Source organism: Tiliqua scincoides, chromosome 2 (genome assembly GCF_035046505.1).
Source record: "Tiliqua scincoides isolate rTilSci1 chromosome 2, rTilSci1.hap2, whole genome shotgun sequence".
Lineage (NCBI taxonomy): Eukaryota > Metazoa > Chordata > Lepidosauria > Squamata > Scincidae > Tiliqua > Tiliqua scincoides.
The window spans coordinates 144,540,123-144,552,769 of NC_089822.1; the positions used below are offsets into that span (position 1 = coordinate 144,540,123).

At 46.6% G+C, this 12,647-nt stretch overlaps 1 protein-coding gene across 1 annotated transcript in view; it reads left to right on the top strand.

Annotated features, from left to right (window-relative positions):
• The first annotated feature begins 2,438 nt into the window (after positions 1 to 2,438).
• GNA13 (G protein subunit alpha 13) overlaps positions 2,439 to 12,647 on the top strand; it is a 46,014-nt gene continuing 35,805 nt past the window's right edge. The window contains exons 1-2 of the mRNA XM_066613767.1: positions 2,439 to 2,728; positions 5,644 to 5,870. Coding sequence (XP_066469864.1) covers positions 2,446 to 2,728; positions 5,644 to 5,870 — 510 coding nt within the window. The 5' untranslated portion in view covers positions 2,439 to 2,445. The remainder of the gene's footprint in view (positions 2,729 to 5,643; positions 5,871 to 12,647) is intronic.

Below are 12,647 nucleotides of genomic sequence, written 5' to 3' on the forward strand. Positions count from 1 at the left end.
CCAACCCTCTCTATGGTACATAGAGGAAAGGTGAGCAAACAGCCTGCAGTCACAACTTCCTCATTAATTAATTCACTTAGGATGGTCCAAGCAAACCCAAAGAGTGAGGGTAAGTAACCCTTCCAAAGAAACGGCAGGTAAGCAAGTGACTATGTTTTGCAAGATGACCTGCCCTTATTCTCCAGGAGGCTCTACAGACTTGTTCATTCTTTGCCTTTGGGAAGGTATGATGAAGAGGGCTGTGCCCAGCATGGTTATTCAGAGTGAGGAAGCAAACACGAGGAAGGTTGCTTGCAAGACCACTTCAGCTTGCCTGGCAGCCTGGGTAGTGTGGTAGAGAAGAATGGCCCCACTGGGCCCAATCCCCACTACTGAGCCATCCAGGGGGAGACCTGGGTCTTCATGGCACAAGCAGCTGCCTCACTTGTATACCTGTGCTTTTCTTTAGGGTGTCACTGTGGGGCCTGGGCTTGCTCCTAGATCTAGACCAGTGGTGTCAAACTTGTTCCATACAGCTGGTTGAATAGCATTCATTATGCCTGCTGAGGGTTGGAAGTAAGATCATTAAGCAGGAAGTGATGTCATTGAGATCAACCTCAGAAATAAGCTTTTTTTTGTCACTTAGGAACTCATTGCTGTAAACAGAAAATAAACAAAACCTGACCAAAAATTCAAGATATGGGTGTGCCCAGTTATCATGCAGGCCACCCTTTCAGCCATGATGCTTCAGGACAGCTCAGCAGCTGAGAGCGGCTGATGGTGGTGCTGGGAGAGCTGACGGAAGAGCTTCTGTGGGCAACATTCAGCCCATGAGACTTATGCTTGACATCTCTGACCTAGACTGTGCCAAGCAGTAGTGATGGTGACTCATGCACATGCTCTCTCTTTGCGCAGCTCCATGGGATCCAATTCTGCTGCCCAGAGAGAAAGAGGAGGCACAAGGGAGATGTCAGCAACTACTCCTCAGGCTTGCAGGCTTTCTTTCTGGCAGGAGGTCTGGTCTAGAGGGTAGAGCCTCCGTCTGCCTGAAGATAACATCTACAAGGTTGCCAGTTCGACGACCTTGGAGCAGCTGACAAGCTGAAGCCGAGCAATTCCATCTGCTCTGAGCATGGGAGGATGGAGGCCAGAACGTGAAGCCAGATCGGAATGAAACACCTTGAATGTAGTGGTTCTTGAAGAAAGAACCTTCTTTGAAATTGTAAAATCCCTATTTAATAAGGGATTTAATAAAGCCTGCCTATGTAAACCGCCCTGAATAAAGTCTTGAATAAAGACCAAGAAAGGCGGTATATAAATACCTGTTATTATTATTATTCTTTTACCCATGTCCCCAGTCCTCCCCACCTCAGCTTTTCTGCTTGCTCTCTCTCTGTCTCCTAGGGGGTGGGTGATGTAGAGGAAAATGCAGAAGAGCCCCCCCAGAAGACAGGGTGTGGTGCTAGCAAAGGCCCCTTGCTCAAGATCACCCAGAAAGCTGAGGGTTACCCCAGGACACTAATTAGCAGTGGGTGCGCTGCACGGCTGCAGTCACTGGAGGTCACAGGTCAACTCCACGAACAGCCCAGTCCCTTCCACACTTTCCTGGGAGTAAGCCCCATTGACTCTAATGGGAGTTACTCCTGAGTAGACATGCATAGGATGGGGCTGTAACTCAGAGAGCCTTAGAGTCCCATCCTATTCATGTCTACCCAGAAGTGAGTCCCACTACAGTCAATGAGGTTTACTCAGGATTGCAGCTTTACATCTTAGGCGTGTCTACTCAGAAGTAAGCCCCATTAGAGTCAGTGGGGCTTGCTCCCAGGAAAGCATGGTGCGGATTGCAGCCTCACAGCCCAATCCTTTCCACACTTTCCTGGGAGTAAGCCCCACTGACTCTAATGGGCTTACTTCTGAGTAGGCATGCATAGGCTTGGGCTCTGAGACCTATGCCTGTCTACTCAGGAGTAACTCCCATTAGAGTCAATGGGGCTTACTCCCAGGAAAGTGTGGAAGGGACTGCAGCCGAGGCTGGGCACGGGGGGGGGGCGGGAGGCGCGCGCTCCTCCCAAGCAGCCAGCTGGGCCTGACAGCCCCCGAGAGCGCTGGCGCTGGAGGGGCGGAAGCACCAGGGAGTGGCCAGGCTGAAGGAGCGACCGCCGCGCGCCGTTGGCGGGACGCGCGAGGGCGTCACGTGACCCAAAGGAACGACGAGGGGAGTTCTTCACGGTCTCGCAGCTCAGGCACAGTCACGTGGTGCGGGCAGCCGTGGGCGGGAGCAGGATGCGGAGCGAGGCGAGGAGCCGCGGCCACGTGACGGAAAGGCGACCGTTGGTTGGCGGCGCGTCACGCAACGCAGCTCGAGCGCCGTCCCGTGTCACCTCGGGCTGCGGCGGCGGCCGGCGCGCGTGCGCAGAGCGGCGCGGGGCCGCGGCGGCCGCTCCCTGGCTGGCAGTGCTCTCTAAGATGGCGGATTTCCTGCCATCGCGGTCCCCACTGCGGCGCTGCCTGCCCGGCTGCCTGCTGAACAGCGGCGAGGCGGAGCAGCAGCGCAAGTCGAAGGAGATCGACAAGTGCCTCTACCGCGACAAGACCTACGTCAAGCGCCTCGTCAAGATCCTGCTGCTGGGCGCGGGCGAGAGCGGCAAGAGCACCTTCCTCAAGCAGATGCGCATCATCCACGGCCAGGACTGGGACCGGCCCGCGCGCGAGGAGTTCCGCGCCACCATCTACAGCAACGTCATCAAGGGTGAGGCGGGGGGGTCGGGGGGGCTGCTCCCAGCCGCAGCGCCCAGGCCTCTGCGTGTCTACTCGGAAGCAAGCCCCATGACAGTCAGTGGGCTTACTCCCGGGAAGGCGGAGAGGCTTGTGGCCTCGGAGCCAAGCCTGTGCATGTCCACTCGGAAGTAAGTCCCATTGGAGTCACTGGGGCTTACTCACAGGTAAGTGTGCAGAGGACTGCGGCCTCAGAGCCCAAGCCTTTGCCTGTCTACTCAGAAGTAGTCTCTTTGCAGTCAATGGGGCTTACTCACAGGCAGCTGGGTAGGACGGCAGCCTCAGAGCCCTATCCTTTGGGTGTCTACTCAGGAGTAAGCCCCATTATGGTCAGTGGGGCTTACTCACAGGCAACAGAATAGGATTGCAGCCTCTATCCTTTGGGTGTCTACTCAGAAGTAAGCTCCATTAGAGTCAATGGGACTTACAGGGGTGTGGCCTTTGAGCCCAATCCTATGCCTGTCTACTCAGAAGTAAGCCCTATTAGAGTCAGTGGGGCTTGCTCCCCGGAAAGTGTGGAGAGGGTTGCAGCCTGAGAAGAGGGGGGAACCTCAGGCTGCAGAATGTGGAGTCCTGTGAAGTGGAGGGTGAAAGAGCTTTGTGGATACAGCCCCAAGATAAGGGAACAAACATTTCCTTATCCTGGGGAGGCCTCCATCACTGCCCCCCCCCAATACTGCAAGATGCATCAGCACTGGAAGGTTGGATAGGATTGAGCCCTGTTTTGGGGAATCAGTTCCCTCCTCACCGCTCTGCTACTGTCTTCCCTTGATATGTAGCATATATTTGGGGTGGTTTTCATTCTTGTTTATTTCTCTCTGGAGTCCAGAATGTGATGTGGTGGGGTTGGGGGGGGGGACACTTGTATTTGATGGTGGGTTGTATTTGATAGCCAGAGGCCTGCTTGGGTTTGGCAAGATCTAGTTGGGATTGGAGTGAGGTTTGGTGCAGCAGGGAGAGTTTGTGAGGTTGACATCTGACTGGGTGGATCTGGAGTCCTGGTATTTATGGGAGTGGTTGTTCAGCCAAGGCATGGGAAGAACAACTATCTACAATACTGCGTGTGTATATATACGATGGAGGATGTGTTGGAACCTTGAAGTGTGGGAGGGTTGGTAGAAATGTGATGGCAAGGATGACCTTTGTTCTCCGCACCACACCTTGCAGTAGCTATAGTGATGGTGTATTACAAAGTAGGCTCCTGGAGCCATGAGACTGCAGCATGGAGGGAGAAGAAAATGCTTGAGGAAGTAGCTATTATAATTGCAGTGCTAATGTAGGGCTAGGGGGAAGTGTATTCTGGAGGCTGGCAGGAAAGTGCAATTAGGAGCCTGAATGTAAAAATTGTTGTGCTCAATCAGGGATTTCATTGGAGTGGTGAAAAGATATCAAAGCTTGAGTAGTAGTGTGCTTGCTGTCTTCAACAGGGAGCCTTCAATTAGTGAAGACCAAATGACTGATCCATGCAGGAATGGCTGAAACCAGAATTGAGTGAATCTGTCTCCAGTTTAAGTACAAAGTCTAGGCAGTAATTGTATTGTTTATATATAGGATCTGTTTGGCATTTAAAACAACAACAAAAACCTTTACTGTTATCAGAACAGCAAATCAGTTCTTTTCATCGAAGGCTTGCACAGCGTACAGTATAGTTCACTTTGTCAAGTGTATGAAGCCATTTGATTTACATAATCTGTAGTTCATAATCATGTAAGAAGCCATGATTTTTTAGCATGCTCTCTAAGTTATGTGTTTCCTTTTGGTCCTGTCCCCCCCCCCCCATTTAAAAACAAAAAACAATTTGGTTTGGCTAGATCCAACTGACACACTATGGTACAGTTTAAGATTCCAGTATAAACTTGCTCAGTCTCACTCTCTAATGTATTTGATAATAGTAAATTGTATGAATTTGAATTGTCCTATTTTGAACAAAGCCCTGTGCAGAATATATATATTAGGTTGTTTTTGTAAACAGTAAGGTATTACATCTGAAAGTGTACTGAGCACTTACTACAACAGAGTGTATTTCAGATATTTGAACATAGGCCAATAGATCTGTGTTTTCAGAGGGCTGCCATGGTATGGGCACATAATACCACAAGCCAGTTTATATACTGTCTGAAGACTTATAAGCATGTATGCTTATATGATGGTCTGAAGACTTTTTAGTTCTGCATGCTAGTGTTACCCATATAACAATCCAAGAAGATGGGCACATTGCAGGTGATGTGTTCTTGGACTGAAGTTAGTTTTGTGGAAGGGTCACCTGTATCCATAAACCAGGGGAAGTAGAAAGGAAATATGTCAGTCCTTTTGTTCGCTTTTTGGGTATTTGCTGTGTCTGGAACCCCTCTATCAACTATGTTGAAAAATCATAAAAAGGACCACCAAAACCACATTTTAGTGCTCTTTATATTTTTTTTCCTGGCTTCTGAGCTTTGAGTGTTGCATGAGCTTTTATAGATGCTCACCAAAAGAATTGGAATTTTTTTTGTAGAACTCGTTGTTTGATTTCTTGTTATTTTTGTAATTTTGTTAAATTTCTTTATTGTTTATTATTGTTTCTTTTCATTACTGTAAGTTATCTTGGGTGACTTTCACTGAAAGGGGGAAGGTGAGATAAAAATATTTTGAATGAATAAATAAATATTTCCCTGCATATACAATTAGATCCAACAGACTTCAGTACCACAATTTCCAAATAAATATATTGGAATCAAGATGTTGTGGGTGCTACATTGTAGTTCAGCACTGAATCTATAGCACAAGTTGTGTTCAAGTTTGAAGGAAAGTGTAGAAGTCATGGTTTGCAAAACTGGCAGATTTCGTATTTCTTTATTTGACCTACTAGTAGCATTAAGAAACTAATGCATACTCTCAATTTTATTGAAGGTGTAAGAGTCCTTGTGGATGCTCGTGAGAAACTTCACATTCCTTGGGGAAATCCTGCTAATCAAACTAATGGTGACAAGCTGATGGCCTTTGATACCCGCTCAGGAGTAGTAGCTCATGGAATGGTGGAGACCCAGGTCTTTTTGCAGTACCTGCCAGCAATAAGAGCCTTGTGGGCAGATTCTGGTATCCAGCATGCCTATGACAGGCGCAGAGAATTTCAACTGGTAAGATACATGATTTTTTAGTTAATGCTGCTTTTTTTCTGTGAGGTGACACACTTTAAGATATTTTTGAAAATGAAATAATGATTTATTTCTGTGCATTTAGGAAAATTCTTATTGTAGACATTAACAATTTTAGGTCAGGAATTAAATGAAGATATAAATCAAATGAGAGTTGGGATGTACTGGTTTGAGAGTTGGACTTAGACCTGGAAGATCTAAGTTAAAATCTTCTCTCAGCCATGAAACTTTCTGGGTGAGCTTGAGCCACTACCTCTTAGTCTGCCTACCTCACAGGTTTATTGTGAGAATAACAAGAGGGAAGGAACTCTGTATACCAGGTTGAGCTCCTTGGAGAAAGGGCTAACTGTTAAGGAAATGGATGGGTTCCGGGGGGCCCCGTAATCCTCTGGATTAGTGTGCTTTTGTTGCCTCCAGAGGATGTTCTGAGGACCGTAGAGACTGTGCGTGACTTCTTTGGCCCTCAGAAGGCTTAGAACAGGGGTGTCAAACATAAGGCCCGGGGGCCGGATGCGGCCTGCAGAAGCTTTTTATCTGGCCCTCAGAACTGCTGAGCAGTCCTGAGGTGTTTCTGCTAAAAGGGCAGCCCACATGAAAATTGTGCTCTCCCATATCTTGAAATATGATCAGGATTTGATACTTCCTCTTCTGTCATTAAAGCTAATGAATTCTAAGTGAGATAAGGTACTTATTTTTTGTTATGAACTTTTTAATGATATCACTTCCTGCCAAATGACATCACTTCTGGCCCTCAGCATGCATCATGAATGATATTTGGCCCTCTGTATGAAATGAATTTGACACCCCTGGCTTAGAAGGTCACTTCTGGTTTTAAGGAAAAGATGGAAGTCAATTTTAAGGCCTTAAAGGGCCTTTGGAGAGCATAGGAAACCTTCCTGGCCCTCTGAAGTCTTTTTAAGACCTTAGAGCAGGGGTGTCAAAGATAAGGCCTGCGGGCCGGATCCAGCCTGCAGAGCCATTTTGAACAGCCCCCTGACCTTTGGGGGACTTCTGGGGCTGCCCCTCCCCCACTCCAACCGCGAGAGGAGCTCTGCGGCCAGAGAGAGTTCTGAGGGCTGGAGCAGTCGCGCGTGGTGTCCCCAGCCCTCGGTCCTCCCTCTGGGCACAAGCAGGGCTCACCCGTAGTCGGAGAGAGTTCCGAGGGCTGGGGGAGCCGTGCGTAGTGTCCACGGCCCTTGGTCCTCCCTCCAGCTGCGAGTGGGCCTCGCCCGTGGCTGGAAGGGGCAACTCAGGCCTGGAGCACCTGAGCACAGCATCCCTGGTTCTTAGTTCTCCCTCTGGGCACGAGCAGGGCTTGCCCGCAACCGGAGAGAGTTCCAAGGGGTGGAGCAGCCATGTGCGGCATCTCCGGTCCTCGGTTCTCCTTCCGGGCGCAAGCACGGCTCGCCCGCAGCTGTAAGGGTGGCTGAGGGCTAGAGCACCCATGTGTGGCGTACCCAGCCTTTGGTCCTTCCTCCAACCACAGCCAGAGCTCTCCCAGGCTTTGTTTGCAGCCAGAGGGGGCCTGGGAGTTGGAGCCGCTGTACATGGCTTCCCTGGCCCTAACTAGTGGCAGGTAGGTGGGGGTGGCGGGGGCGACTGGGAGGCTTGGCTGGCAGGCAGGGGATACTTTGTGGTAGAATGGGGGGCTGGGGGCAACTGGGAGGCTTGGCTGGCGGGCAGGCAGGGGATGCTTGGTGGTAGAATGGGGTGGGGGGCTGGGGCGCAACTGGGAGGCTTGGCTGGCTGGCGGGCAGGGGATGCTTGGTGGTAGGTCTGGGGTAGGGTGAGGCAGTGGATGCTTGGTGGTAGAATGGGGCCTGGGGTGGGGGGAGGCAGAGGATGGTTGGTGGAAGAATGGGGTCTGGAGTGGGGGGAGGCAGAAGATGCTTGGTGGCAGAATGGGGTCTGGGGTGGGGTGAGGCAGAGGATGCTTGGTGGAAGAATGGAGTCTGGGGTGGGGTGAGGCAGAGGATGCTTGGTGGCAGAATGGGGTCTGGGGTGGGGTGAGGCAGAGGATGCTTGGTGGCAGAATGGGGTCTGGGGTGGGGCAGGTGGACGTTGCCTGGTGGTGAAATGGAGTCTGAGGTGGACTGAGGCAGAGAATACTTGGTGGTAGAATGCGGTCTGGGGTGGGGTGAGGTAGCAGAGTGAGGGAGAAGCCTCAGCTTTTTAAAAAAAAACAGGTCACTTCTGGGTGCCACATTGGGAGTTCGGCCCTCAGCAGGTGACATGAATCCAATGTGGCCCCCAGGATGAAATGAGTTTAGCACCCCTGCCTTAGAGCGTCACTTCTGGTTTTTCCATAAAACTGGAAGTGACCTTCTGAGGCCCTCCATAAGCCTTTGAAAGCCCTTGGAACACCCTTCTGAGGCAATGGAAGCACAGATTCTGTTAGCTCAAGATGGTCCGTGTGAGTCAGACTCGTGGATTATGAAATCCATGGATACAGTGCACCCACTATACAGCCTAGACAGGCATGAATCCCAATCTGTAATTGAAGAATATAAGTATTTTGCAAAAGGCCCAGGCAGGGGAAATATAGTATAGTTTGGCTTTGGAGCCAATACTTCTAGGATGTATGATCTTCTACTCATTAGGACATCACAGAGGCTTGCTCGCCACTCTCACTAGATACAACAAATATGTTAAAGGAAATGTCTAGAGATGTCTGTTTCTGGTTAGTAATAGGCTTACAGTAGCCTAAGTCTTACAGAACACAGTGGATTTATTTCTGAATAAAATAAATAACAATATTTTCAAACATCTCTACTAATATCTTATATTCTAAATTACATGTGCACCTTGCATCTCTGCTAAAGCTTGGTTTATAAAGGATAGGAACAAGGTTAATAGTACTTGAACACAATGACACATTTGAGTGGGTTGGGAGAACAGTTATAAAGAAGATAGCATGTATGTATATACTGTATGTAGCATGCTATTGTGTGGTTCGCTCCCAATTATTTATCCCTGGATAATGCTGTATATGCTCTGGGCCAAAAAATTCTAGCATTTTTTAGGAATCTATAGACTGTTGGTCAACTCTTTTGATTTCGATCCAATTTTTGGAAGTATGGATTATAATTTTTTCTCTTCTTTAAAAAAAAGTTCGTTTGAAATCTGAAGTGAAGGCATATGTACAGTCTCTAAACTGGTGACCAATACCCTCTTGTGTAAAGTTGCTTTCCTTTGTAAAGAAAGAACTGAACTTCAGCAGTAATCGTATAGCATAATTCATGACTTGATACTGCAGACCAGGGACTGGCAAGTTTCTACAATAAGGTGTCCTTATCCCTGGTCTCAGAACCCGCGTATTTGAGCATCAGCTGATGCCAAGCCTGCACTATGGAGTGCCTTAGAGGCCTGCCGGACACAGCTGGAATCCACTTCTAGTTTGCACTGGGGACTTTAGTCATATTCAGGAGGTGTTCTGAGGCATGACCTCCCCGCATCTCAGAACACCTCCTGGTTGCAACCAGGAGTGGTTGCTAGTTGTTTTCAGAGGTTTTCTCAAGGGACTGGGAGGCCGACTCGATCTCTGGGAGTGGACTGGGTACGTCCCTGGGTGAGTTAATTGCGGGGCCATGCCTGCTGCTCTGTGGATTCCAGTATCAGCAGATTTCTGTATCCGTGGGTGTGTATGTGTGTGTCCTGGAACAGCTCCCTTGTGAATGCCAAGGCCCACTATGTAGGTATTATAAATCTGGGCAATCTTTTTAGTCAGGATCCATCTGGGCAATGTTTTAGACAGAATTCTGAACATCAGGATTTCATTCTGGCATCAGCAGTATGGTGTACATTGTGCCAGTGCAGCTGGCTCTTGAGTCAGCGCAAACGTACAGCACATTTGCTACACTCGTGATCATCAGGATTGCTCTCTTGTATAGGCTGTAATTCTCCTGTTTGCTCATCCCTTCTTGCATTTATTGCCAGACTCTTTCTCCTTACCCAGATCTACTCCACCCCAACAATCCTGTTTTTTGACATTCTTGAAACCGCACTCTTGGAGAAAGACAAGGGCCTGACTCTCCAAGAGAATTGAAATTTACACAGATTTGTAGAGGGACAATAGGCTTGATCAGATTTATTGTCTGTCATTTCTGTATCCATGGTTAATAAGTAGTGTTATCTCTGGAAATACAAATCCAAAATTTGAGATATGGAAAACTAAGCATCTTTCTAATGTGGTCATTTAGACATTGTTTCTCAACAGTGGTACAGTTCCCACCAGTGGTACTTGAGGTGGTGTCTGATGTCATTCACAGGACCCTGGACAACACTGCCCAGCAGCGAGACAAGGAACACAATGCCACAAACAGTAGTAGAAGACTAGTTCAACAGGCAGAGCTCTAAAACATGCTTTTCCATTCTCAAAAATGTTCTCCCATTCACCCTGAACCTCTTACTGGTATTTGTCGTGTCACATATGGCCTCCCAACCAGAAGACAGTGATAATGATGTCATCACCAGTTACTTCCATTGGTACTTCAAAAAGGAGGACCATGTGAAGTGGTACAGCAGAGGACAAACCTTGAAAATACTGATCTAGGCTGAGCACTGTGTCCCATTGGATAATTGGTTAGTCTTTTTATATAATCTGTGTAAGAGCCTCTGGAACTTCACAAGATCTGGCTCCGAGTCTGTAGTCTGCTGGAACCTTGTCACTAAAATTTCTGAAAATATTTTTATGAATATATTTTCTCATAGCTGTGGCATTGTGTGGGAGGTGCAAGGGTTGTGGGATGCACCAGATGGCACTCATAGAGGGGTGATACCACTACTGGCCAAAATTTTTAAATTCTTGTTGTTTTCAAATCATACTGTCATGTTACATATCATTCGATGTGTTATTTTTATGAAGAATACAATGAAACAAACCATGTTAAGCTATCTCTATTCTATTAAAAGTTATAACCAAAAAACCAGTGTGGAAAGGGCAACGGTATACTGTTCCTGCTTACTGCTTGGGAAGAGGTCCGTCATAGGAGTGACACTCCGGCCTCCCACACTGAGTGATGCAAATGCTAGTGAAGTCACTATCTCATTGCATTAGAATTTATAATTTTTATTTTGAGATATCTTTGACCTATAACATTTACATACCTTTTAAACTCATTTTAACAATTTTTTCAAATTAAATCCTAAAAATTGTAAGATTTTATAACAAATCTCATATTATAAATATTCTGATAATGGACATCTTCTGTCCATAATAAGAACGTGTTCTATATTGATTTATAGAGTAATTGTCTCCAGTCTTGGTTCTTGGTTTAACTGATAAAAAAAAAAATCGGCCCACAAACTGCAGCAGAGAGATGCAAGAGCTTGGTTGTCAAAATGAAGCAACATTAAATCAACATACTTTTTTGGTTATAGTAAGCAGTTGATACATACTTTTAGTTAGGAAACATTTAACATATAGAAAACAATAATTAAACATTTGATTTCAATTCACCTTTTTTCTTGGTGTTTTAAATCAATCCTTTCTGTTTCTCTACTGAAAAAATGTTCAGTTCTCATCTCTGTATTTCTCATCCAGTACATTTTCTTAAGAAAAATTTGAGGAAAACGAATTTGTGATCTCCTTTTATTTAGGTCAGTTCAGACACACTGTTTCTAATTCTCCAAATTATAGTTTGAAGCAGGGGTCTCCAAACCCTGGCTCAGAGGCCAGATGTGGCCCATGGCAAGCCTCTGTCCGGCCCGCGGCCAGCCTCTTGTCCCCTGGAAGCCTCTGGCCCCCTTGGCCGAATGTGACAGGAACTATGCTCTGGTTGTGTCTGGAGGGTGTTCTATCTCTAATTTATTTATATAAATTTTATATTTAAATTTTTTCCCGGCCCTCAACACCTTGCCAGGTATTTGATGCAGCCCTCTGCCCAAAAAGTTTGGAGACCCCTGGTTTGAAGGATCAGAAAGGTTCATCAGGCCTCTTCCTCTCCTAGTCCTTCCTTTTTCTTCTCAGATTCAAAGTTTTCTTTGAAGTGTGATTTGGGGGCAATCAGTTGCAGTTGTGCCAAAGTGTGTAGTTTTCTGTAGCTCTGTCAGTTTCTTTTGACACAGTCAAGATGGAAGAAGATGTTTCTTGAAGTGCCTTACATTAACAACACAAGCTACTGTGAACCTTAAACATTCTGGTATTTTTGTGTGAGACTGCTTCTTGCATTATTACAAGGAAAATGCATTTTCATGTGGTTTAAAAATGCACATAATTTTTATTTTGCTTAGTGTTTCAGATAAAGTCTCAGTACTGGCTTAGAGGCATGTCAAGGAACGGAAATGTTAGTCAGTTTCACTTTTGTTTGCAGTGTCCAGAGTTTTCTAGCTGTTGAACAGCAGAGCTCTCTCTTACATCTGAATGTGGTTTGCTTTGGCCTGCCTTATTTTTGCAAAGTGCAAATGCTCTATTTACATATAATCCCATTGTTTTATTGCTCGTGTATTGCAGTACTCCACATTTTATTGAATCAAGCCCTGGAAAAATAACTGATTATGCTGAGCAACTTTTTCGGAGTTTTCTGTTTAAAAGACTACTTTTCACACAGTTAAATTGGTCACTTCTTTTGCATCCATTGTGAGCTGTACAGGGAGAACTCCAATAGTAAAATATTTTCCACTGTAGGCTTTGGTTATTTGTGGCTTGTTGCTAACACAGCCAATCTGGAAGTGAAAGAACATGTAAACTTGCATGTGTTTTTAACATCAAGTTTTAAGTGTCACTGTCATGGGCTCTTTTAATGTGTTTAAATCATTAAT